The 27,645-nt window shown below is 58.6% G+C and overlaps 4 protein-coding genes across 7 annotated transcripts; 2 read left to right on the top strand and 2 right to left on the bottom strand.

The window, feature by feature from the left end:
• Positions 1-456: 456 nt before the first annotated feature.
• Positions 457-11,818, bottom strand: LOC119113560 (zinc finger protein 546). Its single transcript, XM_037237856.1, has 13 exons — positions 11,808-11,818; positions 11,616-11,621; positions 11,067-11,187; positions 9,955-10,032; positions 9,190-9,324; positions 6,155-6,253; positions 5,552-5,640; positions 4,912-5,066; positions 3,761-3,892; positions 3,497-3,630; positions 2,949-3,055; positions 2,154-2,312; positions 457-613 (listed from the first exon to the last, which is right to left on the bottom strand). The coding sequence occupies exons 1-13, from the start codon at positions 11,816-11,818 to the stop codon at positions 457-459; spliced, it is 1,383 nt and encodes a 460-aa protein (XP_037093751.1).
• A 1,118-nt stretch (positions 11,819-12,936) lies between these two features.
• LOC119113559 (uncharacterized) lies at positions 12,937-16,627 on the bottom strand. Its single transcript, XM_037237855.1, has 4 exons — positions 16,538-16,627; positions 13,948-14,280; positions 13,449-13,519; positions 12,937-12,951 (listed from the first exon to the last, which is right to left on the bottom strand). Exons 2-4 carry the CDS (start codon positions 14,258-14,260, stop codon positions 12,937-12,939), a joined length of 399 nt encoding a protein of 132 aa, XP_037093750.1. The 5' UTR covers positions 14,261-14,280; positions 16,538-16,627.
• LOC119113961 (UPF0561 protein C2orf68 homolog) lies at positions 16,445-19,357 on the top strand. Of its 4 annotated transcripts, none has more exons than XM_037238197.1 (6): positions 16,445-16,696; positions 16,989-17,063; positions 17,520-17,628; positions 18,233-18,331; positions 18,749-18,926; positions 19,203-19,357. In XM_037238197.1, the coding sequence occupies exons 3-6, from the start codon at positions 17,599-17,601 to the stop codon at positions 19,355-19,357; spliced, it is 462 nt and encodes a 153-aa protein (XP_037094092.1). In that variant the 5' UTR covers positions 16,445-16,696; positions 16,989-17,063; positions 17,520-17,598. The 4 variants fall into 4 exon arrangements, with proteins under 4 accessions (XP_037094092.1, XP_037094094.1, XP_037094093.1 ...); XM_037238198.1 differs by lacking the exon at positions 16,445-16,696 and adding an exon at positions 16,737-16,776; XM_037238199.1 differs by lacking the exon at positions 16,989-17,063 and having other exon boundaries at positions 16,666-16,696.
• A 4,730-nt stretch (positions 19,358-24,087) lies between these two features.
• On the top strand, positions 24,088-27,645 carry LOC119113557 (uncharacterized). Its single transcript, XM_037237854.1, has 9 exons — positions 24,088-24,141; positions 24,346-24,426; positions 24,466-24,798; positions 24,892-25,020; positions 25,282-25,355; positions 25,623-25,731; positions 25,840-25,998; positions 26,254-26,415; positions 27,616-27,645. Exons 1-9 carry the CDS (start codon positions 24,088-24,090, stop codon positions 27,643-27,645), a joined length of 1,131 nt encoding a protein of 376 aa, XP_037093749.1.

The raw sequence follows: 27,645 nt of genomic DNA, 5'->3' as shown, positions 1-27,645 counted from the left end.
ACCCCTCTCACCATGTGGTCGTCAGTCAGTCACCACCGCCACCGCTCTCACCATGTGGTCGTCAGTCAGTTACCACCGCCACCCCTCTCACCACGTGGTCGTCAGTCAGTCACCGTCGCCCCTCTCACCATGTGGCCGTCAGTCATTCACCGCCGCCACCCCTCTCACCATGTGGTCGTCAGTCAGTCACCACCGTCACCCCCTCTCAGCATGTGGTCGTCAGTCAGTTACCACCGCCACCCCTCTCACCATGTGGTCGTCAGTCAGTCACCGTCACCCCTCTCACCATGTGGTCGTCAGTCGGTCACCGCCGCCACCCCTCTCACCATGTGGTCGTCAGTCAGTCACCACCGCCACCCCTCTCACCATGCGGTCGTCAGTCAGTCACCACCGTCACCCCTCTCACCACGTGGTCGTCAGTCAGTTACCACCGCCACCCCTCTCACCACGTGGTCGTCAGTCAGTCACCGTCGCCGCCCCTCTCACCATGTGGTCGGTCACATGCAGCTGCACGTCCTCGAACACGACGTTGGCGACGCCGTGCTTGCGGCGCATGTGACCGGTTAGCTGGCGGCGCGAGTGGAAGCCGGCGCCGCACTCCTGGCAGTAGAACCTGACGGCGCCGGCCGGCACACGGGCGTCACGCGGACGTCACGCGAGCGTCACACAAGGCGTCGCACGGACGTTACAGGGCGTTACACGGGCGTTACACGGACGTCACAGGACGTCACACAGGCGTCAAACGGGCGTCACACGGACGTCAAACGAGCGTCACACGGACGTCACACGGGGCGTCACTCAGACGTCACACGGGCGGCACGCGGCCGTCACATAGAGGTCACATGGAAGTCACACAGGGCGTCACACAGGCATCATACGGACGTCACACGGGCGTCACGCGGACGTCACGCGATCGTCACAGGACGTCACACGGGGCGTCACACAGAAGTCACACGGGCTTCCCACGGACGTCGCACAGACCGGACTTCACACAGGCATCACACGGACGTCACAGGGCGTCACACGGACGTCGCACGGGCTTCACACGGATGTCACACAGGCCGGACGTCACGCAGGGCCACATCGGTGTCACACGCTGTGAGTCGAGCCCGGGACTGGCGGCGTGGGTGGAGCCGGGAACGCGGCGTCGCACCCGGCGGAGGTCAGTTCAGATGGACGCATGCTGACAGACTCCGCAGGGACGGGAAGGACCAAGGGTGCAGGACACTCGCCAACATGGGCGCAAGGGTCCATCGTGCCACCTTACACCGAATCAGTGGAATCTGTTGCAGGTGATACCAGCGGAAGCTGGGACCATCGCGGTCAGAGAAGCTATCCCGTCTGTTGCATACTGATTATACAGATACGACGACGAAGAGGCCATATCACTAAAACGAACATACACATGAGAGCAGCAAGCAGACCGCCGACATTAGCCGCCCTCCCATCAGATGTCGGCGCCACTCTCAGCGCGGCCATATCTGAACTGTCCTCAGACGACTTCACCACCACGGGCACGCAGACATCCACCTGGCCGTGCTGCCTGGAGGGGCTCTTGGATGCATCACACAGCACATGGACTGGACGGCAGCACACCACCGCGTTCCAGAGGGCAGAGCCTGAGCTCGGTCTGACCCGAGCCCTGACTTGAGCCAGACCTGCCCCAAGCCCTGACCTGAGCCCCGACCTCAGCTCGGTCTGACCGGAACCCTGACATGTCCCGGGCCCTGACCCAAGCTCGGTCTGACCCGAGCCCCCCCCCCCCCCTCTCCCCTCAGTCGAGCCTCGACCTGAGCTTGGTCTGATCTGAGCCGCGATCTGAGCTCGGTCTGATCTGAGCCGCGACCTGACCCGCGCCACTACCCGGGGCCTGACCGGCCTCATCACGACCCCAGCATGCGCTCAACGATAATTAACCCTCTCTTCACTCCCCACCGGCTTACTCCGAGTCCTGGCCGACCCAGCCCGTCTCCACCTCGGCGGCAGCGACGCGTCACCCACGCCAGACGGCGGCCATCCGCGGCACAGCGCTGACCCATGCGCAGCGCAGACTACCTGAGCACAGCGCTGACCCATGCCGGGCGGCAGTGACCCCTGACCCATGTCTGGCCGCGGCGATATCTGACCGGCGCCCGGCGCCTGACGAGACTCACCTGAGTTCGTTGGCCACGGCGTCGTCGGCCATCTCCTCCAGGATCGTGGACTCTGTGACGTCCTCGAACTCGATCTCTAGTACGCCGTGTTTGTGGCGCATGTGCGCCGTCAGCTGCTGCTTCTGGCGGAAGCCGTCGCCGCACTCCTGGCAGTAGAACCTGCGGCCGGGGGCGGGAGCGGGGGGCGCGGGACAGGGCAGAATTAGAGCCGGGCGGCCGTGACGGCGTCCGACGCGTCAGCTGACCATCCGGCAGCGGACAGCGACCGGCTGACGTCAACTGAGCGTCTGACGTCAGCTGCCCGGCCGACGTCAGCTAACCGGTCGACGTCAGCTGACCAGCCGACTCTAGTCAGCGGACAGCAGCCGGCTAACGTCAGCTGACTGATGTCAGCCGACCGGCCGGCGTCAGCTGACTGACTGGCGTCAGCTGACTGGCCGGCGTCAGCTGACCAGTCAACTCTAGCCGGCGGGCAGCGACCGGCTAACGTCAGCTGACTGACTGACGTCAGCTGACCGGCGGATGTCAGCTGACTTGCTGATCTTACGGCGACGGACACGCCATGGAGGGCAAGGCAATTCAGGTACACGGGAGCACAACGTGGATACCATATGTCAACAAGCTTCGTTAGTTCACGGCATAAATTGTTTAAGTCACAAATAAGTATCCTCTGCTGAACGGGGCTGATACATGAGGATCACAGCCACAATGACTGTTGGGAAACAAAGGACTCCACACTGCCGAAGGAGAGCACAGCATTAGCATAGCACAGCGTTAGCAGAGCACAGCGTTTACCTGTACGAGTTGGTGTGGATCATCTCGTGCCGCTGCATGCTGTAGAGGGAGACAAAGCCCTTGCCGCAGTGGTTGCAGACGTAAGGCCGCTCCTTCATGTGCACGCGCTGCCGGCAACATCAGGGTGAGCACCGCGGCCAGCCTCCAGTGGGAGGCGGTCTTGAGCGCGGCTCCGGGGTGTCGGGTGCACCAGCTGGCGCTGGACGCCCCGTGACAGCCAGCGGCCCGGCCCGGCTTATACTTACGCGGAGTACGCACGTACAGAGAACCCGGTCCCAGATGTAAAGAATAGTGAAGCGGGCAGAGAAGGCACTTCCCGGGGGCACGATGATGGCTTTGCGCATCCCCGTTATTATATCAGTGGCATCTAACCTCCAATAAGCACGTCCGTAGCATCCAACATCTCCCAAATTATATCAGTCGAGTCCCACATTCTCGGAATCCCACACACGGCTGTCCTAAACATCCACATGCAACAACCTTTCACCACGCGGAAAGCAGTCGATCCGAACCCCAGAGTGTCTCAGCCCCCCCCCCCCCCCCCCCACCTTGATGTGTCCAGCGATCACGTCTTCCCGGCTGAAGAGCTTCTTGCAGATGGGGCACGGATGCTGGATGTGGGAGTCCACGTGTCGCTTCAGCCGGTGCGAGACAAACTTCTTGCAGATGTTGCAGACCCCGCCTGCGGACGGGGCGTCAGGCACATCAGCGAGGCGGCCGGGCGGCGACGCGGGGGACCAGGAGGACCGCTTCGCTCCTCTTCCTCGCCGCCCCTTCCCTTCCCCTTGTGGCGGCTCTCCAGCGGCACTCACCTGCCAGCGAGGCGCTCACCATCTTGCCGTCCGGCCCTATCACCGGCTCCCGCTTCCGCTTGTTGGGCGAGTCGTGCGTCCTCATGTGGGTCTTCAGGTGCTTGACGTGTTTACCGCACCGGCCGCACACACCTGGTGGCGACCGCCGCGGCGCGTCAGTGTCCACGATCGCAGCCCGGCCGAGCACGCCTACACTGGCTGCCGCCTCCACACGACGCACAGCACGTCACGGCGCCAGACAGTGTCCGGCTCCCGCACGCGTTACTCTGATCGCTGTGTTGATCTATGTAGTGTGTACTGACGCGGCGTTAGAATAGCCACTCGCTGGATTTCGTGAAGATACGCAATAATAAAAATAAAATAAAAACCATATAAATAATAATGATGGTAATGACGATAATAATAATAGTAATAATAATAATAATAATAATAATAATAATAATAATAATAATAATAATAATAATAATAATAATAACAATAATAATAATAATAATAATCTCGCCGCAGTGGTGTGTGGAGAAAGACGCTGCCACATGTGCCAAAGCGTAGAAAGTTATGGGTCTGGAGCACAGCTGGCTGATGGGCAGAGCTACGCTATCGACAGCTTACTCGCATGACAGTCTTCGTATTGTCGCACTCGTTCATTAGTTGCTTCTACGCTAATAGCACCGTGAGTGTGCGAGCCAAGAAGTGTTTCAAAACTGTTTAAGGTGATTGAATGAACGTTGAAAGACTGCATAACGTTAGTTATACAAAGCAATATGTGACAAACGTTTATCAACACAAACGAGCTATTTTGCGTGACGACAAATACACTAGATGAATTTACGTAACACGTTGGCGTGACTCTTTCTTAACACATTCGGTGCCTAAACGTTTTGGACACTAGGCCGTCCGCAAAAGAGTTAGTACCTGCTTTACACTGAGAGTCAATGGCTCTTGTTAACAGTTCACAGCTCCCAAGTCATAAAAAGTGGGGAAAAAAGATTGATCACCGAAACCGTTGCAAAACAACTCTGGACCAACGAGCCAGTCACGGCCACAGATGCTCAACAGCAACGAGCCAACGAGCCAATGACTGCTGCCGCTGCACAACACCGCGGCGCCGATCGACCAATGAGGGCGCGCGCCGTGGCCGTGGGCCCGCCTACCTGCCGCGTTGACCCGCTTGCACTCCGGGCGGTGCTCCGCATTGGCCTGCTTGCTGTCGAACTCCGTCCTGCAGCGTCGACACCAGCTCTTGCCCTTGTGCGCCGTGTGCAGGTGCTCGATCTGCTCCTTCAGCGTGTGCAGCACCTCACCGCACCTGCCGACACGTCACGTCACATGTCACACGGCACTCTTCAGACATCACGCGCATCGGGCGCAGTTGGCGCGCTCGAGTCAGCGGTGGCCGTTAGGCACACAGGAGAAGCATCAGGTACTTTCCAATCTGAAACGTTCTCGTCAAATGATCCTTATGCATGATGGCTCGGCGCGTTAGGGCACGGAACTGCAGCGTGGTGCATAAAACCTGGTCCAAACAAACAAAAACTATAGACTGGATAGCTCCGTGCTTAAAACACCTTCCGAATGTATCGTTGAGAAACGTACCGACGCAAAGGAGACAGCATAAGTACACCTTAATGACGTCTCAAGATGTGTACGAGACGACTGTTTTGCTTCGCAGCAGTTGTTTCACACGCACACAGTAGCAGCAACAACAGAAACGTTCGTGTACGTGCGACACGTACTTACGTTCTCTCCCCGTAAACACGCCAGGGCCGGCACACCAGCGAGTCGCTGACTCACCTGACGCAGTTGTGCGACCTCCGGATGTGGGTAGCGGCGCTCAAACTCTTGTTGTCGACGTTCAGATGCTGGATCTTGTCCATGTCGGCCTGCACCAAACCGGCGAAATCACACCACCGCAGTCGGACACCCCTGCACAAGCACCCTGTCCGGTTCCGGCCCGCACCACACGGCACCACCGTCGGGCAGGCGCAAGCGGCCGTTCAGCACCAGTTCAGCCCCGGCAGCGGGCAGCCACGACCGCACGGCCCAAACTTAACGGCTCCGGATCACCACTGCCCGGTGGTCCCAGGGATACCCGGGACTGTGCGCGTCCCATCCCAGTGGTGCGAAGTGGCCAGATAAACAAACAAGCCTGGCCAGCTAGCCGGTGCGGCAGCCTGTCCAGCCTCGCAGCCTGGCAAAATCGCACCACGCTTCACACTATCTATCACGGGAACAACATCCATCAACGGGATTGGCGAAGTGTACTTGTCCCCAAAATGGTCAGCTCGGCGGGTGGTCACAACACAGTACAGACCGGGGCCGGCGCAGCCGAGTCCGTCGCCGCGCCGTGGACCGGCGGCGGCGCGGCCGGGGCGGTCGAGCGCCGGCCGGACGTACCAGGTTCGCCCGGCGCAGCTTGAGCGTGCAGCGCGGCGTCTTGACGTGCTTCACCTGCTCGCGCAGCGTGCTGACGCTGCTGAACTCGATCACCTTGGGCTGCGGCGGCGGCGCCGGCGTGCCGGGACTGCGCCGCCGGCTCCTGGGGACGGCCGGGCGCCGGGTCAGGTCACGGGCGCCGGTCAGGCGAGGTCAGCACCCCGCCGCGCGCGCCGCAGTCTGGAGTCACTCGGTGCGAGTCGGTCACAGTGTCCCTTGTAAATTTCAGGTCCAGCCTAAGCACGGTCGGTCAAGCCACACGTCAGAAAAGATTCAAGGTCAGGCCAGGTCGGTACAAATCACAGGTCAGTTCAAGTGAACATGCCCAGCCGGGTCGAGCTGGGTCGGGGTGGACATCAAACCATCAGGCCAGGTGACTGACCCAGACTACCGGAGGTGGGTCCGCAGGTGCCTCCCCAGGTCTCCTCTCCCTCCCAAGGTCCCTTCCCCACCTCACCTGGCCAGGCCCGGCGCCACCTCCGTGTCTGGGTGGCGGGTCCGTAGATGCCTCCCGAGGTCTCCTCTCCCTCCCGAGGTCCCTTCCCCACCTCACCTGGCCAGGCCCGGCGCCACCTCCGTGTCTGGGTGGCGGGTCCGTAGATGCCTCCCGAGGTCTCCTCTCCCTCCCAAGGTCCCTTCCCCACCTCACCTGGCCAGGCCCGGCGCCACCTCCGTGTCTGGGTGGCGGGTCCGTAGATGCCTCCCGAGGTCTCCTCTCCCTCCCGAGGTCCCTCCCCCACCTCAGCTGGCCAGACTCGGCGTCACCTCCGTGTCTGGGTGGTGGGTCCGCAGATGCCTCCCGAGGTCTCCTCTCCCTCCCGAGGTCCCTCCCCCACCTCAGCTGGCCAGACTCGGCGTCACCTCCGTGTCTGGGTGGTGGGTCCGCAGATGCCTCCCGAGGTCTCCTCTCCCTCCCGAGGTCCCTCCCCCACCTCACCTGGCCAGGCCCGGCGCCGCCTCCGTGTCTGGGTGGCGGGTCCGCAGATGCCTCCCGAGGTCTCCTCTCCCTCCCGAGGTCCCTTCCCCACCTCACCTGGCCAGGCCCGGCGCCACCTCCGTGTCTGGGTGGCGGGTCCGTAGATGCCTCCCGAGGTCTCCTCTCCCTCCCGAGGTCCCTCCCCCACCTCACCTGGCCAGGCTCGGCGTCACCTCCGTGTCCCGGTGGTGGGTCCGCATGTGGCGCTGTACATCCGCCGCCCGCTGGCCGCACACCGGGCAGGCGGCGCGGCAGGTGCGACGGTGCTGCCGCAGCGCGGCGCCGTCCGGAAGCTCGGTACGGCAGCGGCGGCACCACGGTAACGTATGCACCGTCTTGATGTGCGTGACCAGGGCGCTGCAGGCGGCGGACAGACGCTGGTGACATCTACCGGGTGTTGGTGGAATCGCCATGCCGGCAGACGACAGGGAAAAGGAGCAGACGCAATGCATCAAGCGGCCTAGACTGGATTCGATTCATACGGTAAAGACAAACAGCTCCCACATAATTCGCCGTACCTGGTCCGTGTCATAATGTCAGGAAATAATACAGACACATACGCATGGACCGAACATACGGCATTAGATACCAAGAAATTCACCCCACAAGGGAACAAATCTTGTGGTTAAGTCAAAGCACAGCTCTTAAAACGATAATCAAATACTCTTACAACTACTAGCCAAACAGGCTTATCCTAATATGCTGCAGGTGCAGTTCAGTTTTCACCTGCCTAACGCCACAAAACGTCGGATTTCCATACCCCGCTTCCCCGTTCCCGCCCCCGCGTCATCCCACAGCGTTTCTCTCGAGGAGTCTCAACAATCGTCGGACCCCATGGTTCGTGCCCCGCTCCCTAGTCCGGTTCGGTCTGATCCCCGTCACCCACCTGCTGCTGCCGAACTGGGTGTCGCAGCGGCGGCAGAGGAAGCTGGCCGGGTGGCGCCGCCGCGTCGCCCCCGGGGGCCGCACCTGCCAACGGACGGCAGACCGCTCACAAGGCGCGGCCGGCGCGCGCTTCGCCCGCCACTCCGGGGTCAGAGGTCGCGCCTGGGTGCCGGCAGCGCTCTCCCGCCGTCCGGACGACCGCCGTGGCGTTGGCGGACATTGGGGCCAGATCACTTGCGGTGTTAGTAGAAAACGTGAGATGATCTGGACCGTCCGATCGCACGCGAGGCTTGGCAGATGACTCGAAACGCATAGGGGCAGTCCGGGCGTAGCGACTTCCCGTAGAACACTGCCACTTACAACACACGCCACGCTAAACAAAGCCAACGTTGAAAACCCTCCGAAAACGCATACAACTCGGCCGCAGCAATGACCATGCGGAGACAACAATTTGGACACTGCGCGCACGAATAAGCCGCGAAACCGCATTTTGGCCAGACTTCCGAGCCTTGCCCCACGTGACGGAAAACAACACTCAATTCCGCGCCGCATCTCCCAACCGTTCTCGACGGCCGATCCTCCGGACCATCCCCAGCTAGTGCCGTCCGATCCCACCGGCCCGTCCCCAGCCAGTGCCGGCCGATCCCACCGGCCCGTCCCCAGCCAGTGCCGGCCGATCCCACCGGCCCGTCCCCAGCCAGTGCCGGCCGATCCCACCGGCCCGTTCCCAGCCAGTGCCGGCCGATCCCACCGGCCCGTTCCCAGCCAGTGCCGGCCGATCCCACCGGCCCGTCCCCAGCCAGCGCCGGCCGATCCCACCGGCCCGTCCCCAGCCAGCGCCGGCCGATCCTCCGGCCTTCCCCGGCCAGCGCCGGTCGATCCTCCAGCCCGTTTACAGCCAGCGCCGGCCGATCCTCCGGCCCGTCCACAGCCAGCGCCGGCCGATCCACCGGCCCGTCCCCAGCCAGTGCCGGCCAATCCTCCGGCCTTTCCCAGCCAGCGCCGGCCGATCCTCCCGCCCGCCCCCAGCCGGCGCCGACTGATCCCCCAGCCTATCCTCAACCAGGGCCGGCTGATCATCCGCCCCGCCCCCAGCCAGCGGCCAGTCGGCGAGACCCGGCGCCCTCCGACGTACCAGTCCGTACTTGGCGAGGCCGGCGCCGCGGCCTCTACGCCGCTGCGGGCCGTCGATCGAGACGAACTCGATGGTGGTGGTGGTGACGCCCTCCGGCATCTGCTCCTCGCTCTGGTCTTCCTCCGGCGCCGACGCCTGCGGCAGGTCGGCCGCGTCAAGGCACGGGCCGCCCAGTCGCCGACGACGCGACGCGCGACATTGCCGGGAACAGCGCAGCGCCTGGCCGGCCGCCGTCGCGGCGCGAAACAGTGTACGGCGTGCGGTGCCAGTTCTGTAACGGAAGCCGCCAGCAGATTCCTCGCACTGCCCCAGACTGGCCCGGTGAAAGAACGCCCGCTTAGGGCCTCCGTGGCCGCCTGTTGGACAGGGCACCACCAGCAGCGTCCCCCCGAGCTCGCCCGCATAGCCCGGCCCATAGCTCCGTGTGTCGTAACGTCTGGACGCTGGGGCGCCACCTGTCGCTTTCTCGCCCCGCAGCGCAGCGGTCACCCCTCCTCTCTTTCCTGTCTGGCTTCAGTGACCTCACCACGTGCCCTCCGGCCCCGGTGCGGTGGCTTCAGTGACACCACCATGTGCACTCCGGCCCCGGTGTCGTGGTTTCAGTGACCCCACCACCACGTGCCCTCCGGTCCCGGTGTGGTGGCTTCCGTGGCCCCACCCCATGCCCTCCGGCCCGGGTGTGGTGGCTTCAGTGACACCACCACGTGCCCTCCGGCCCCGGTGTGGCGGTGACACGTTCGCGCGCTGGCCCGGCCGCTCTCACACATGCTCACCTCGGCGTCCGGAGTTCCGGCCCTGCGCGGAGGGCGCCTCCGACTGCCGCTCGTCTGGCGTCGCCTCCTCCTGCGGTAGGGGGTCCCGTGTCAGCAGCGTCCGGCGTCGGCTCGTTGCCGCCCTAGCGGGGTCTAGATGCCGTCCGACGGCGAGGGGGATCTGACACTCCCAGGACAAACACTGCCCTGAACGCCATGCGGCGCACTGCACCCAAATATGCACAGGCTACCTTAGGTCCCGTGGAAACGAATCCTAAACCCAAAATACACAATTCAACGGGGTATATGTGGACGACCGTTGCGTATGACGACGGCGGGCTCCACGCTCTCTCTCTCTCTCTCTCTCTCTCTCTCTCTCTCTCTCTCTCTCTCTCTCTCTCTCTCTCTCTCTCCTCTCTCTCTCTCTCTCTCTCTCTCTCTCTCTCTCTCTCTCTCTCTCTCTCTCTCTCTCGCTCTCGCTCTCGCTCTCGCTCTCGCTCTCGCTCTCGCTCTCGCTCTCGCTCTCGCTCCCGCTCCCGCTCCCGCTCCCGCTCCCGCTCCCGCTCCCGCTCCGCTCCCGCTCCCGCTCCCGCTTCCTCTCTCCCTCCCTCCCTCCCTCCCTCCCGCGAGGTGTTCGGTGATCCGACAGGCGGGGTGACGCGGCCGCCATCGACGGTCCGCCAGACTGACCTGCGAGCCGGGCCGCTCGGTCCCCGTGGCATAATCCGAGGGAGACCAGGGCCGCCGCGGCCGGCGCTGGCGGCGTGTCGAGCGCTGTCGGCCCCAGGTCGCGCCAGTGCCGCGTCGTTACCATGACACTGGACTCATCGGAACACTCGGATACTCAGACGACAGGCATCCCAGGCTCTCACGCCGGCAGCGTCAATGGGGCCCATGTCAGCGAGAATGCACGGGCAAGCGAAGCCATCAAAATGAGCGTTGTCTCACTTTTAACGTTGATTGGCCACAATCACCCAACACGAGAAGGCGGCACTCACTGAACTACTTAACGTACGCCACTCCGTATACCACAAGTATCCCAGTCCTGCACACAAACCGAAACAAAAAACCGACCAATGTCTAGTTTCGAACCGGCAACCGTTCCGGGTCGAGCTGGCCACTCACCCGACGGGGCGTCCAGTCCTCGTCGGCGGGGTCCGGATCCGGTGGCGGCAGCACCACCAGCTCCACGGACGCCGACTCGTCCGCGCTGTCGAAGTCGTCGTCAGGCCGCGAACGGCAGCTCCTGCGGCACGGCCCGGTCAGCTGATCGCTCCGCCGGCGGACGGCGGTGACGTCATCGACCGAGAAATGCGCTTCCTGCAGATGGCCGACGCACGCTCGCGAAGCTAACAATAAGGTGAGAAGCTTCAAGTGTGACATCCCCGTTACGCGAGGCCCACGCGGCGCCACGGCTACGCGGGGGCCACAACTCAACCAGAAACTACATCAGACACCAGACATCAAAGCCGGGACGGGCTCTGAAAGCCGACTCTCGTCTGTAGGCGACGTTGTCGTCGTCAGCAAGTAGCAGTAGCACGAGACGGAGGTGGGCAGGCCTGGTGCGGGCGGGGCAAATGGGTGGCGCGCGCCGCCGCTCTGCCCGCTGGCTCACCTCCGAGGTGTCGGCGTCGGCCGGCTGCTGCGGCGTCACGCCGCCCGGCCGCGGCTCACTTGCGCCTGAAACACAACGCGCGCCGATCAGTTGGTGGTCACCGACGTGTATGCGGTGCAGCAATACACGGCTGGCGCGGGTCAGGGCAAGCGGGGGAGTGGCTGTAGAAGAATGGGGTGGCAAGCTGACCCATTGGTACATCAGATGCTGCCTCGGTCAAGGTCTCGACAATAATCGACGGTCCATGAGACACTCTCCACATCCTCAGACCAGACCAGACCAGACCAGCAAGACCAGACCAGACCAGGCCGGCAAGACCCGGCCCACTCACGGCTGCGGGCGCTGATGGCCTCCTGCTGGAGCCGCTCCTGCTCCTGCCGGAGCCGCTCCTGCTCCTGACGGCGCGCCAGTTCCTGGCGGCGGAGCCGCGCCTCCTCCTGCTCCTCCGCCAGCCGCTCCTCCTCCAGCTCCAGCTTCTCCTCCAGGTGGAACAGCTGACGCACCTTCAGCTCGACGCCCTGCCGGGCACGCGGCGGCCCCGGTCACAGCGCCGCCCCGCCAGTCAGCTGGTGGGCCGGGTCACACACAGACACTGGCCGTTTGGTCGGTCACCGAACCGCTGTTTGGCACCGCGTGGCGGGGCGGCTGCTGCCGTGGGAGTCGTACACATGCCACTGCGGCTGCAGCATCACATTCAGCAGCCGGAATCCATCAGTGGGTCCCAGCGGACACTTGTAGGCCCTGCGTCGCGTCAGCTCAGGGGTCCGCGGCACAAAGCCAGACACAGAGAGCTGCCACGCAGCCGCTTACACGCCGGTGTAACAACCGCGTGCTCTGACGTAGCCGCGTGTTCCAGCGGTGGGTGGCACGCGCCGTCGGCGGCTTCACCAGCACCATGAACGGGAGCACCCACTGCAGCATTGAGCTGGCTGCTTCACAGTAAAATACCTTGGAACATATGTCATGCAGAAATCAACGTCATGCTAGCTAACGTCCTACACGAGCCACGCTGTTTCACGGCTGCTTTTGACGTCACCACACCACACGACAGGGCACGACGACCGTGGCACCGCGCCGCGGCCGCCGCAGGCGCGCCGCACCTTCAGCTGGGTGTGGTAGAGGTCCGCCTGCTCGAGCAGCTGCCGACAGCTGGCGCAGACGCCGTCGGCGGCGCTGACCCGTAGCCGCAGCGGCAGCAGCGCCGCCAGCCGCTCGGCCAGCGCGCAGCCGCCCGCCTCGCAGCGCGTCAGCAGCAGCCGCGCCGGCTGCTGGCACGGCTCGGCGCAGACGAAACACGCTTCCGGCTCCGCCTGCGGGGCGGCCGCGCGGTGAGGGACAGCATCGCAGTCAGGAATGGTGGGGTGAGGGACAGCACCTCAGTCAAGGGACGGTGGGCTGAGGGACAGCACCTCAGGTCAAGGGACTGGTGGGCTGAGGGACAGCACCTCAGTCAAGGGATGGTGGGGTGAGGGATGGCACCTCAGTCAGGAGATGGCGGGGCGAGGGACTGCACCTCAGTCAGGGGATGGCGAGGTGAAGGATGGCACCTCGGTCACGAGATAGTGGTGGGGTGACTGGCAACACACAAAACACATGCTAGGTCTAGTTAGTACCAAAGAAGACTCACGATGTGCAGACCACAGCTGTGTTTAACGGTAACCCGGACAAGCCCATCCTGCATTTTATGTTGACGACCGCAAACAAGTGGCGTCAACATGCCCTTCACAGCCGCCAGATGTCACTGCGGTGGACCAGTAGCCGAGCGGTCGGGCGGCACCCACCTGGGCCGGCGTCTCGTGCTGCGCCGCTGCGTCCGCCACTGGCCGCTCGTCGTCCGCCTGCGCTCCGCCGTCGGCCAGCTGCAGGTCGGCGGCGGCAGGCTGCTGCTCGGCGCCGCTCGCCGCGCCGTCGCCCATCATCGACTGCACGGCCAGTCCGAGCGGGTGTCCCGCCAGCTGGGAGCCTGGCGGACCGGGGGCGCGCGCGCCTCGTCAGGCACGCACCAGGCCGGACACGGAACGGCGGCGCGCGCACCTCGTCAGGCACGCGGCGGGCCGGGCACGGACCAGCGGCGCGTTCGGTACAGAGCGCACGACGCGCCAGGCTGAAGGATGTGCCATGGCCAGATGTTTTAAACAGAGACAAAACGCAGCTGCCACGTCGACTAGGGCAGCAGCACCGTGCACCGGACATTTCGGAGAAGCCGTAAATCATTTCTGGAGCGGTCACCCACGGTGAGCTATGCAAGCAACGTGTTCACGCACTGGTCATGACGGACGCCCACAATGATGGACCACCACATGGTGGTGAGCAGACCAGGGGGCAGGGTGGCCACTGCAGGGGCCTGGCAGCACTGCATGGCATAGGACCGAGGCTCCCCGCAGGACCTACCCGGCGTGATAATGTGTATCTTGTCGCCCTCGATCTGCATGATGACGCCCTCGGACGTGTCGACGCCCTGCGGCAGCTCGAGCACCACCTGCCGGCCGGCGGCGCCCTCAGCCGCCGTCGCCAGCACCACCTGTCGGCCGGCGGCCTCGGCCGCCGCCTCCAGCACCACCTGCCGGCCGGCGCCCTCGGCCGCCGTCGCCAGCACCACCTGATGACTGGCGTTGGGGTCTTCCGCGCCCGTCGCCAGCACCACCTGGCGCTCCGCGTCGCCGTCCGTCTCCCCGGAGTCGTACATCAGGCTGGGCCTGTCCATGGCCAGGCGTGCCACTGCGTCTGGAGAATGACGGGAGGCATTGGTTGCACGTGAATAGCCAGGGCTATTGCAGCACAAACCACACTGCTCTTTTTAAGCAAAAGTGAGGATTTCAGGCCAGGGAGAGTTTCTGTTTTCAGATTTTGGACTGATGGATAGGTTGTGTTTCACAAAGAGATAATCACAGTCAGCTTCATAAGCCCCAAAACATTATGGTTCCTGAGCTTGAATGCAATAAATCAACAGCTTTGTTAACATCCAAAATGCTCATGATTCAAGAAGCATCAACTGACCAAAAAAGTCACCACTGAAGGTTGACAACCCAGTCCCAAACTGATGCTGCTAAGAGGGTACCAGTTGAATGGCATACACAGTTAGGTGTGACTCAATGTTATTATGATGGCATAATTCCTGAATCTTTTGACAAAAACAACTTGTATGACCCATAAGGCACATGCTGCTTCATGATGTGGTTTTTCTGATAGCCCTTAAAAATAATTTTTTATTAAGTCTGTCTGAGAAACTGTGCATCACACAACTCTTAGAAGCCACTGAACAAAAAATAGTGTATGCACCACCTAGTCAGTATGTTGCAATGAACATACAATTCCACTGATGTCTTGTGGCAAAAGGTAAGTACGGGTGCCACAGCTGCATGTGCACACCTACACCCACCCACAACCACACCCAATACACACACCCACACACACTCACATACACACAATCACTGGGTGACAACATGCTTAATCTTCTTCCTTCAGAAATTATCAATCAGAAAGTCTTCCTTCAGAATCAGTGCTACCCAGTTATTTAGTGTGTTACCGGTTGTGTGCCACCTTCATGTCTGTGTAATGGCCTTCCCCCACCTAACTACTCTCCACACTGGCCCCCTACCTCCCCATGCTGGCAAACATGCCATGTGCTGCCAGCAAACAACATTTTCATGTACAGTTTGTCTTGTGAACAACCCCCACCCAATTCATCTTGACTTGTCATCTTCAAGCAGGTATGGATGTTTATCATGCCCTGCATTCCATGCTGCAGTAATACACCATTGCCCAGTCTTTTAAAGTCAGCAGATAGCCCAATCACAGCTATTGTATACACACTTTGTGCACATATGTCTCCCAATGAAATGTGTAAGTTGTCAGTTAGACAACTCAGGTAATTATGTCAAGTTTTGAAATGTGCCCTTTGAGAACATTGCCAAAATGTATGCAAAATTTTGACTAATAAGAATAGATAATGAGAAAACATATTAGTATTCAGAATGCCATTGAAAAGCCATAACCCATCCCAACTTGACCAGCAATTTCAAAGTGTGGTGCAAACATATCAAATATTTCACCACAGAATGCTCAGGTGCTCAGATGACAGGCATGCAATCAACAATCACATAGTTTTTATGGCTTACTGCATCATGTGCAATACTGAAACAAGTACCTATTCTTGACAACAGTATTCCAAAATAAAAACAGGGCAAATGTGTAAATGATTGTCAGTATGTCCAGCTCCCGTTTCTCAATCCGTGATTACAAGTGGTCTCTGCTCATTGTGTCATGATTTTATGCTACAGGCAAGACCATACATGTCTGCTATTTCTGCTGTAATTATAACTGATGTGTGATGCTGCAGCTTTAAAGCAAGAAGGGGCATCAAAACTGATGTACTACATTTAAAAAATACCTACTCGTATAATTTCACTTTACACAACACAGCTTCTCTGCTTAATAGATGGGCTCCTCAATACATCAGGACTTGATAACTTCATCACAACCAGCAAAACAACAATTGAGAGCCAGCTGACAGCTACTTTTACTGGAGATCATGCTCATGAATGTCATACAAGTTTTTATTGGCCTTTACCACATGACCCACATGATGAAAGAACTTACATGACAACATCTTGTGCAAAATGGACACCTCAGTGGCTTTGAAATAGTCTCCCTGAAGTGGTCTGCACATCTTTGAAAGTGTGTGGCTCACAAACTGAGCAGGTTAAGGACTTACAAAGTGCTTTTCAAGACAGCTTTGCAGTTCAAAACCAGTGCAAACGTCGAATGCACACTTTAATTACAACAAAAGATTACACAGTGCTCAAGCATGCCGTATTAGTGTCTTAACATCCATTTTCAGAATCTCTTTTTGACATGTTCAACTTAGAGGCAAAATAAATACCTGTTTTAATTCAGAGCCGTGTCAACGTCATTATGTAGAGCCTGGCGCCACCAGTGTTCCTATCATTTACCGCAAGGCTTTGCCCAAAGTCTTGATTACCTTATTTAGCCTGATATGTATCTGATGTTGGGATTGGATACACACCACTAAACACTACCCGCAACAATACATATCTCCCATCTCACTCCACCATCCATCAGCATTGGGTCGCTGATCGCTACTGCCACCACAACAGTCACATCTGCGTCGCTCACCAAGGTACAGTATATTTAAAAAATGTACATTTTATTGGGATGATAATGGGGGATATTTGCGTGTTAACTGGGAGCCATTACCTCGTATGTCGATAATTTAAATAAATTCTAAGTTAATAACAGCTTCAGGAAATGCCATGATCTGGTCATCTGCATCATCTCTGCCCGTGTTGATTTTCACCGTCGCTCTTCCCGCGGTTCTCCCGTTCACCGGTGTATATTGATTGAGCATGTTTCTCTCATTCATCATCGTGATTGTTGTGCCGTAATTACCCAGTTGCATTCCTTGATCGCAGCGCGCACTGGCGCACCGCAGGGACCTGTGGTTGCAACAGTTAGGCCCAAGGCCCTATAACGACCTCAGACCTCAGGTCAGACCTCAGGGTGACGGATGCTTAGGAACAAGCTTAGAACTTAAGTTCATCGGAAACTTGCTCTGGTTGGTCGATTGGTGCTTCACCGTGTTCATCAGTTCCATTTCTTGTCTCAACGTTTTGATCAGTTCTGTGTATTGGGGAGATAATTTTATTCTGCCTCATTGCTGGGGACCTGTGTCCAGCTTCTTATCTTGGTATCTTTTAGGCCCTAAGTTACTATGATTTTCAAGGCTACACATCAGAGTCTTGCCAGATGTGCACATACATATATAGAAATTGTGTGTATGTGTATATGTTTGCATTAAATATATGTATTTATATATACATGGATGGATATAACCAGCACTTACATTCTGTTTTACTTACAAACCCTGTCTCACTAAATATATGCACTGTAAATACTGGCAAATTGCAGTGCAGCCCGATGCTACCAGGCATTCCATCTTTCAGAAGCTGCATAACTCAGTAGCAGTCAACTTCAAATTGACTTGAATTCCAAGATTCAACCAGTGAACTGGATCCTTCCAGTATGGATGGCTCACCAAAGTGTGGGAAGGATGTGAGTATTTTACTAATAACCATGGCTGGCTGGGATGTCAACAAAATGAAAATGACTCATGTATGATGAAGCTCACCATCCTTTCTGGATATGGAGGCTATATACTGCATATTTCATATAAAACCAAAAACTAGCTACTTAAAATGACTACAGAACTGCTTAATACTTAATACTTATAAACACTGGCCAGGTATATATATATATATATATATATATATATATATATATATATATATATATATATATGACTACTCTCTCAGAGGTGGTGCCTCATTGATGGCAGGCCTTAGTGTTATGGCAGAGAAGAAAGCAAAAGCGGGGGTTCTTGCAGCGCACACCACTTGTTGGGTAAACCTGATTTTTGGTATCAAAATACCCCTGTGATTGGTTATGACATCACATTTTAGGGACAGGCTTAATCAGTTGAAATGTGGTTTTCAGTCAGGTGCTCATGATAACTTCATGACTTCAATGTATGACAGTTCTATTACAGATGAAAGCCTTGGTATACTAATCTCAAGTAATGGAAGCAATAGATATCCCTGGCTGAAGATGTTGGGTGATAGGCTCCTTCATTCTAATCTGATGTCCGCTCTCACCACAGGTACACCTGGACATGAACCACGGGTTTATTAAGTCCATCATCAAAAACCAGCTTGACAGGGACAGTTATGACAAGGAGCTGAAAGAAAAACAAGCGAAGGTATATGTCAACAAGTAACCATATTGTACAACTGCAGTGTGTGCAACAGTAGAAGTTCACTTGCTCATTTTCCATGTGTTCATTTTTACTCATTCACATATCTGCCACAACTGACAACCTATCACAACTCACTGCTGGCATGTCATGTGCATTGATTGATGCAATTTAGATCAAGACCCTATGCTCACACAGTTATCAGATGTCCAAATGGTATGATGAGTGTTCCTTATGCGTAAATGACATCGGGAATGTGTAGCTATTGCGGACATTAGTACCTTTGCACATAGCAGCAATGAGCCAGGCATAGTGACAAAGACAATGGGAATACCACCACCATCAGCTGACAGTGAGTCAGAGTGCGTGAGGCCGCCGCCGCCGCCGCGAACTCGTCACCAGCACAACACCCCGTGTCGCCAGGCGCGCGCGGCTCCGGCCCCGGCCGACGCAGTGCGACCGGCGCGCGCCGCGCCGCGGCGGCCCGACCGCGCCATCTACACGCCACCGGCGGGCGGCCCCGCGGCGCGCCGGCCCCTCTTCATGCTGGAGTACGCCGATACGAGGACAGGAGCTGTGCGCCGCCAGCCCTTCATGGACGGTGGGCTCCCGGTAGAGTTGCGTAGTGGTGTCGGCTCCTGTAGCTGTCTTGAGCCGAATATCCCCTCCTGCAAAGAGCTTTGTGTTTTGTTGCAGTGCTGCATTGTTACTGTCGCCAATGCTACCTAGAAGCAAGCAGGAAATGACAAGTGTTGGAACTCAAATGTTAGGCTCCCTTCACAGAGGGTCAGCCCCCCGCCGTACCTATGCCTGGAACCGGTGCTGCCTCGCCTCTCGGTGCGAGGCTGACCCGCCCTGGGCCGGGCCTCTCCCGCAGATACTGACCTGAGCGAGTTCTGCGCCGACTTCAGCCAGAAGGCTGGCCTGGACGAGCGGCTGCAGCGGGCACTGTACCATCGGCTGCTGCAGGAGCTGCCCGACGGGAGGCCGCGCGCCGAGCCGGCCGACGAGCGGCGCCCGCCGGCCGAGTGACCTCGGGTGGTAACAGCGCTCTGGAGTCCCCCGTGCTCAACAGCATCAAGTCAAGTCGAAGATATGTGAACCAGTGATGGGCATTGCTCCTAGGCACCCTAGTAGCCCAGCGTGGCCGAGTGCAGCCGCAATTTCACAAACTTAGTCTAGATCAGTGTAACTCAGTGATGGTGTGATATGAGCAAATGTAGCCTGTGCAACTTGTACACTTGTGTGCTCTTGGCAGATGTTGGTGTGGATCAGAGTAGCCTGGTAATGCTATGATCTCAGCTGATGTAATCACTGCACATTGGTGGAACCCAGTGAGGCTGTGATCTTAGGAAAGGTAGTCAGTACAAATTGGTGCAACCCAGTGAGGCTGTGATTCCAGCAAATGTTCCAGTTAGTGAGCAGTAACCATGTTTGTGTCAGGTAATCCTCATGTGAAGGAAAGAATACACCATTTTTCTAGGCCAGTTGCAGTTATCGAAGGCTGTGCCAGTCAATGCAAGAAAGCTTACAATACTTAAGAAGATACCTGCCAAAGATAGGAGAGAATAATGGTTGGTAGTCTGTATTGGTGCCTCAGTTGCTTAGAATGCCTGCATTCTGAGCCATCCACCCATGGCATGGTGGGTTTGAGTCTCTTTAAGGCGCTCGCTATTCGCCCTTGGCAGGTACAGCCTCCAACTGGTGGCAGTGGTCGCACTAAAGGTCAGTTGGTTGGAGGGCAGGACGGACTGTGCGAGCATTGCGGCACATAAAGCTTTTCCAACTAAGTTCTGGGGTTGCCTGGAGTTGCATGATTGGATGGCGGGGGTCTGGACTATACTACAAGCACTGCTTAGTGTGAGCACTGGTCCCAGAAATCCATCCATTCAAATGGTTTGGATCATATTTGTGAAAAGGAAGTTGCACAGTATTTTACTCTCCTGCTGTGCAATAATATTGTGCATATGTGGATGACATGCACAATCATGTAAATAGCATTGCAAGATCATAGTGGTGCATCCCTGTAACACAGTGCTGTTTCTGCCCATACTGCCTCACTCTGTCACCGCAATGAATGTTGTGGATGGGAGAAAAGGAGTAATGTTACTCACAAATGCATCAGTGTTGATGTTCAATGGATGTTAGGCCAGACATGTATTCAAAACAACATTTATAGTACCAGCAAGTGATTGCAAAGGGTCACAGTTTCCTCAGGGGTGGGGTGAGTACATTAACTCCTATCAAAATGGGGCCAAACTGTAGTGTTTCAGTCACACTCTTCATCATCATACTGCAGATGTGATAGGCTTATTTCACATCCCTTCTTGGATTTAGGTTGATCCCTTTTAGGGGATCCCTGACTTGAACTAGACTGAGAAGCATCAGATGTTTTTTCTTTATCCCCCTTTGCCTGGGCAGTGAGTTTGCGTATGGGTTTCCTGAACAACACTTTGGCATCTTCAGGCTCAACAGTCCCATCCTTATCCACTTTTTGCTTTTGATCACATTCCTTCAGAAATGCCATGGCTGCAGCTGTATTTGATTTCTGAGACATTTGTGCCTCAGGAACATCTGCCAAGGAGTACTTTGTGTATTTTGATGGGTTTGTAAGGTGATTAGGAAGAGTGATCTTGCGTTTTCTTCTGCAACTTGGCACATCTGGAGGTGGCATAATTCCTCTCCTTCTTGTTCTAGGCACAGAGGCACCAGGGAAGTTACTCCTGGCATGCTGTTCCTGTCCTGCAAGCCTTGATGCTCCCTTATCACTGCCACTTAACACTGAGTCTGCCTTCAAAAAGCTGTCTTCTTCCTTGGTAGGGGAGTAATGCACATCATCCAGTGCATTAAATAAATTTGCTGCCTTTTCCTTGAAGTCATTTGCTTCATCAGTCAAACAAAACCTGTCCCCAGAATTGTTCATAGCTGTTGCAGGGAGGCTACCAGTGCAGATGACTTATGCCCGCTTGATAAATCAGATTTGAGCTGGCACCTGGAGCCATGAAACACTGAAAGGGAACGCTCGACGGCACCAATCCCGAAGGGGTACTGAAGCTCAATCAGTACTCGAGCAGGGTGATCGCCCACAATCGACTGCAACCAGGCCAAACCCCCAGTCGAGCCGTCCCACAGCATTAATCGCAATGGCGTAGGCACGTACATGTAGCCGCGTTGCATGACCACAATCGAGGTAAATATCGAAACGTCTGCGTCACACAAGCTACAAGAACGGGCTCCCAATTTTCTTTTGTAGGAGCTGGGAATTCTAGTACGTAATGGGTACTAGATTACGTTTTACGTCATTTCTGGACCTGTGCAGGAGAGACGGCGTGTTATGCCGAGGAATATCAATTATATTTTGACAGAAACCATCATGCCCCTCAAATGTGATCAGTACACCAGTTATAAACAAAGTTTGTGTGCGAAAGAGCAAGGAATAAAAGCTATTTTTATGGAAAATGCGGCCAGATTATGCCAGGTGCTGGGGGAATCGTCCGAGGGACGGTCGCCGGATCAACTTTTGCGTTACTGGGCCGAAGGAGGTTAAGTGTTCCTGTTGCCTTGGGCCATTTTTTTAGAATCCGTCAATGTCTTGTGCAAAGCCCTTGAATGCCTCAACAGTATTTGTGCGGGGCTGGCGTGTTGCAGCATATTGTGTGTGAGGTGGAAAGGATGTGCTGTTAAGATACCTCAGGTAACTAGTACATGTGTGCATGTACTGTACATCAAGTATAACAAAAAAATTGTGAGGGAACTGCGTGAGATCAATGTTGACAGGACCTGACCTATTTGCTGATTTTACATTGGCAGATGTAGTTTGCTGGATACTTAGCATGGTGTTGGGAATTAACTGTTTTTTTTATTTTCTCATAGCTGTTTGCAGGATGACAGGATTGTTGTTGTCATGTCACATGGTTGGATGAGAATGAAAACTGCAGGCCATGGAACCAGTGCAGCCTGCTATTAGCCATCTAGGTCAGAGTATGGTGCACATATTGTTTGTTTTGTCCTGAGTATCCAAGTGTTTTAGAAGATGAGATTTAAGACTGTAGTCCTCTTTTTTGCAATTATTCTTTTGACATCACAGAATGCCCTGTCTTGGTTATTTGGGGTATACTGCTGCCTGTTAGCTATTAAGCCATCTGGAATTTCAGGTGGAAAGGGGGCAGACAAATTGTTTGCCCCCCATTTGAAACCAAACTGGGTTGGTGTCACCCCAATTTGTATTAATAACTGGATACAAGTTTAAAAGCTTGTTGGGTGTGAGGTACTGGTCCAACACAATGACACAACATGACAAGTTGTTGATGTTAAGTGTTCATGCTGTTAATACCTTACCTTACCTTATGGTGATCAGGAATTATAAAATGCCACTAGGCCTATAGATCTCAGTCTTGTCAGGCTCTAAGTATGGTAACCAAACAGTCTTGAATTATGGGTAGATTCAGTGTGAGATGACATGTCTGCCCAGTGCATATCAAGCCTAGGCTTGAACTGTTCAACTGAGGTTGATGACACAACTTGGGCATGGGAGAACATTCCAATCATTGACAATGGGCTTGCTGAACCAGTTGTGCTGAACGAGTTACGAGGGATGAGAGTCCTAGCTCCAGGTTTTCTGAGCTTCCATTGGTGTCCTCTTGCCACCTCTGAGTTGTGCCTAGTCAAAAACTCCTCTTCTGACCACGACTTACCTCCGTGAAACAGCTAGTACACTGTTACCGTGCCTCCCCTGCGACGACGGTAGTACAGCGAGGGCAACTGAAGGAGTCTGAACCTCTTGGTATGGCTGGGGCCTCACCTCATAGACAAGCCCGGTAGCTCGTCACTGAACCCGCTCCTGCCGCTTCTGGTCCAGTTTTCCGAACGGGCCCCAGATGATGTTGCCGTACTCTAAGTGCGGACATACTAAGATCTTAGAGAGCATAGAGCATGGCAATGTGCAAGCATCGATATTGGCAAAAGACCACCTCACGACCGCCAGCATCTGGTTGGCCTTGTAGATCGCTTCCGCCGTCTGCTCTTGGGATTTGAGCTGGTAATCCGCGAAGATCCCAAGAGTTGCCTGCAACCATCAATTGAGAAAACTGAGCTCTGCAAGCTCTCTGAATAAGGTTTTTTGCCCACTGTCTTGGATGTCGCCTGATGGACTTCAATACTGTGACCACCCAGCTCCTAACAGACTTGAACCCACTCCAGGTGATCAGCCTGCCACCTCCACCTCGCGCACCATGCACTGTGCCATGGACGTGGCCGGGCGGGCGGAGCGTGCGCTGCAAGAGGCGCGCGCCAGCCTGACGGCGCCGCCGCCGCGCCGGCGCGCCATTGGCGCCCGGCTGCAGCGGCTGTGGGCCGAGCGGCGGCGCGGCCGGCAGCAGCGCGACGACGAGGATGAGGAGGAGGCGCCGGAGCGGCCGCTGCTGGCGCTGCTCGCCGAGCGCGAGGGCCTGAGCGTGCTGCGCGTCAACTTGTACCCGGGCGACGAGGGCTACTCGCTGGCGCTACGCGCGCCCGACGGCCAGGAGGCCGAGTCGGTGCGGCTGGGCTACGACGAGCGCGAGCTGCTGCGCTGCATCGACGACGAGGAGCTGCCGGCAGAGCTGCTGGAGCTGCTCGACCAGAGCGGCTGCCGCGTGTTCGTCGCCGGCTGCGCGGTGGCCGAGGTGCGCGACTACCGGCGCTCGGTCGGCGCCGAGCTCTTCACGTCAGCGTACGTGCTGCTGCGGCCGACGCAGCACACCGTACTGGCCGACCTGGCGCGCATGTTCGCCGAGGCCGACTTCAGCCACGAGGAGCGCGTGCAGATCGAGGCGCAGGTGGCGCTGGCCACGGCGCCGCCGCTCTGCCTGGACCCGTCGCCGGCCGTTGCGCTCGTGGCCAACCAGCAGCAGTGGTCGCATCGCGCGCTGGCCGGCCGCACGCTCCTGCAGGCGGCCGAGCGACGCTCGCAGCCGGCGGCGGCGCGGCGCCGGCGGGCCGCCGAACAGCCGCCGCCGGCTGGCCCGCTGCGCTTACACCAGTTCCTGCAGCAGAAGGGCCGTCTGGGCGGGCCGCCGCCCAAGCGGGCGCGCTGCAACCCGCCCATCGCCGAGGTGCCAGCCGTGAGCGCGCCGGCCGCCGGCGCGGCCGAGGTGCGGCAGCGCGCGCGCCGCGTCGAGTTTCCGGCCGAGCCGAGTCGCGACGCTTCGCTGCACCTGCGCGAGGAGAACGCGGTCGAGTGGGACCGCGGCGGCGGGCGCGTGATGCACATGAAGCTGTCGGTGTACCTGCGGCCGGCCGACGACTCGTACCATGGCCAGCTGTACGTCGACCGAGACTACAAGGAGGGTCGGCGCGGCGGCGCCTGCTGCCGGTTCCCGCTGTGCTGCCGCGCCGCTGCCGACCTCTACGTCAAGCAGTGCATCGAGATCTTCACAGAGTACGGCAAGAAGAGCGCCAAGCTGACGCACCAGGTGGTCGGCCAGCCGCCGCGCGTGACGCTAACGCGCGGCGCCCGCGAGCGCCGTGAGTCGCAGCCGGCGCCGCCGCCCGCGCCGCCATCGGCGCCGGTGCTGTTGGCGCCGCAGCAGCGGCTGGTGCCACAGTCGAAGCTGGCGCGCGGCAGCACGCCGGCGTTGACAGCGCAGCTCCGCAACCCGCCGCTGGTGGCGCGCGCCGGCCCGCTCTCGCAGCACATGGTGCAGGCGTTGGGGCAGGCACGCGTGGCGGCGGCCGCCGCGCAGAAGCACGCGCCGCTGGCCGGCGCCGGCCTGCTGCCTGCCGCGTCGGCCGCGCCGCAGACCATCCAGATCAAGGTGTCGGCGCAGAGCAGCCAGATGACGCAGCTGCTGCAGAGCCAGCTGCAGCACATCCAGGTGACGCTGCCGCAGCCGGCCGCCGGTGCGCCGCCGGTGGTCCGCCTGGCGCAGGCACCGGCGGCGGCGACGACCGCTCGCCCACCGTCCACCGGGCTGCAGGCGCTGCTGGCCGACTCGCCGTCGGCAGAGAATCCGGCCGCCGGCTCCAGTCTACTGGAGAAGCTAGTGGCACCGTCGGCGGCGCCGGCCACCGCACCGCCCACCAAGCTGCTGCCGCTCTCGTTCCAGACGCCGAACCCGGCGGCGTCGCGGCCCGAGCCGGTGTCGCGCGCCGAGCTGCAGAACCCCACGCTGACCGAGCTGCTGAACGCGCCACCTGCCGCGCCGCGCCTGGCGCCGCCGGCTGCGGCGCCCCCGCCGCCACCCGCGCCCACACCCGCGCCGGCGCCTGCGCTACCGCCGGCGCCGCCGCCACCGCTGCCGCCGGCGGCTGCCGGAAGCGGGGATCTGCTGAGCACGGCGCTGCAGCTGGTGCAGAGCGGCGACTTGCTGGCGGATCTGGAAAACCTGGAGGACCTGCTGAACGCCGACACGCCCGACCCGCCGTCGGCGACGAAGCCCGAGTTGCTCGCGCCGCCGCCACCGCCGACGGTGGTCGCTCCGCCGCCGCCGTCCACCGCTCCGCCGCCGCCGCCGCCGCCGCCGCGCCTCCTACAGAAGCCGGAGCCGCCGCCCAACGTCAACATCATGAACTTCCTGTCGGAGGGCGTCAACGTGGCCAACCTGCAGCACCTGCAGCAGGGCCTGCAGACAATCCCGGGTTTGCACAACGTGCAGGTCTCCATCCCCGGCATCGGCGCGCCCATCTCGATCAACGTGGGCGCGCCGGTGACGTCAGCCCCGCGCGTGGTGCTGCCCTCGCCGACGGAGCCGGCGCCCGTGCTGCTGACGGCTCCGTCGCCGCGCGCGGCCGCCGCCCCCTCGCCGTCGCTGCTGCCGCCGCCGTCCTCGCCGGCAGCCGGCCTGCAGCGGCCAGCCGCGTTCCAGGTGCTCTCGACGGTGGGCGGCCGGCGCGCCTCGGCCGGCCCCGTGCTGGTCAGCAGCCAGACGCCGACCAGCGCCGGCCAGCAGGTGTTCCTCAAGACGGAGGCGGCCGGCGGCCAGCAGGTGATCCTCACCACGCAGGCGCCCAGCGGCGGCCAGCACGTGTTCCTCAAGACGGAGCCGGCCGGCGGCCAGCAGGTGATCCTGTCGAGCCAGACGCAGGGCGGCCCGTCCTTCTCGGTGGTGCAGGTGCCCGCCGGCCGGCTGCAGGGGCTCGTGACGGCGCCGCCGCTCACGCCCCAGCAACGCGCGCAGCTGCTGCAGCGCCAGATGCAGCAGCAGCAACAGCAACAGCAGCAACAACAACAGCAGCAGCAGCGCAAGCCGTCCAAGTAGCCGCGGCCGGCGCCCTCTGGCTTTGGTGGCGGGCCGAGACGGCGGCGGCGCGGCGCTGACTGCGGTGCAAGCGGCCAGGTCGGACGCCGGGTGCCGCGGCCGAGCGGAAGCCGCCGCGGACTGACGGCCCGAGGCAGGCCGGAACGGTCGCCACAATGTCCGGCGACTGCAGGGTCTGAGCGCAACGCTGAAGATCGGGTCGCGATGCAATGCTGTGTGCAGAGCATGGCAGGGGTGTAGTTTCGTGTTCAGCTGCAGGAGGCTTCCCTCCCCATTCGCTTTGAGAAGGAAATTGGCAAAATCTGGGGAGAAAATCCGCCGTTTGTGTACAATAGTGGGTACATTTAGCCACTTCCATTTTCCATCCCCCTCCCATAACTTACTTTGCGAAACTACGTCCCTGAACACTGGCTGCGCCTGTGGAGGCGAAGCAAAGCTGCAGTTCTCTGGTTGGCTTCGTTGGATTACGTTCATGCCTGCACTGTGGCCGTGCCGAGGCCGGTTGCCTGCGAGGTGCGCCGATGGTGTTGATCTCCCGTGTGTAACTGCTATATCAGTGCATTATCGGCGTAAAGGTCTTCGGTGAAGGAGCGCGACTGAGGCTGAGGCTGCATGTCGTGATCCAACCGTTGCTGAGCCCTGCGCCTAGTGGCGTGTAGTGTCGGTCCTCTGTTACCTCGTTTCCGGGGCATTTTGAAGTTCTTCTATTTAGAAACTGAGTCCCATTTGTGTCAATCGTGTCGATACTGGAAACAACTTGTGTGAAATGTAACTTGTGTAAATGTGAAGAGCGTGGAGCTCTCTAACAAGTTTTTGGAGCGGAGAATGTCTTTTTCAACATTTAAAAGAGATAAATGTCGCAAGATTTCTCGTGAGCGTCCTCTCCAATGCCTTGGTATTGGAGCTATGCGTTGTACGGACATGACGTGCCGGAGTGGGTGATAACATTACAAAACCGGCGCATTGATGAACATAACATCAATGGCACGCGGCTTGATAGGCCATTTACGCTGATCTCGTCCGTCTGCCTGCCCACGGGCGTGTCGCCGTCAGGACCGAGGACCGACGTACGTGTCAAACTAG

The sequence above is a fragment of the Pollicipes pollicipes genome, unplaced genomic scaffold (genome assembly GCF_011947565.3).
Source record: "Pollicipes pollicipes isolate AB1234 unplaced genomic scaffold, Ppol_2.1 Scaffold_7262;HRSCAF=8765_pilon_pilon_pilon, whole genome shotgun sequence".
NCBI classification, from domain to species: Eukaryota; Metazoa; Arthropoda; class Thecostraca; order Pollicipedomorpha; family Pollicipedidae; genus Pollicipes; species Pollicipes pollicipes.
This window is presented reverse-complemented; position numbering and strand designations above follow the sequence as displayed.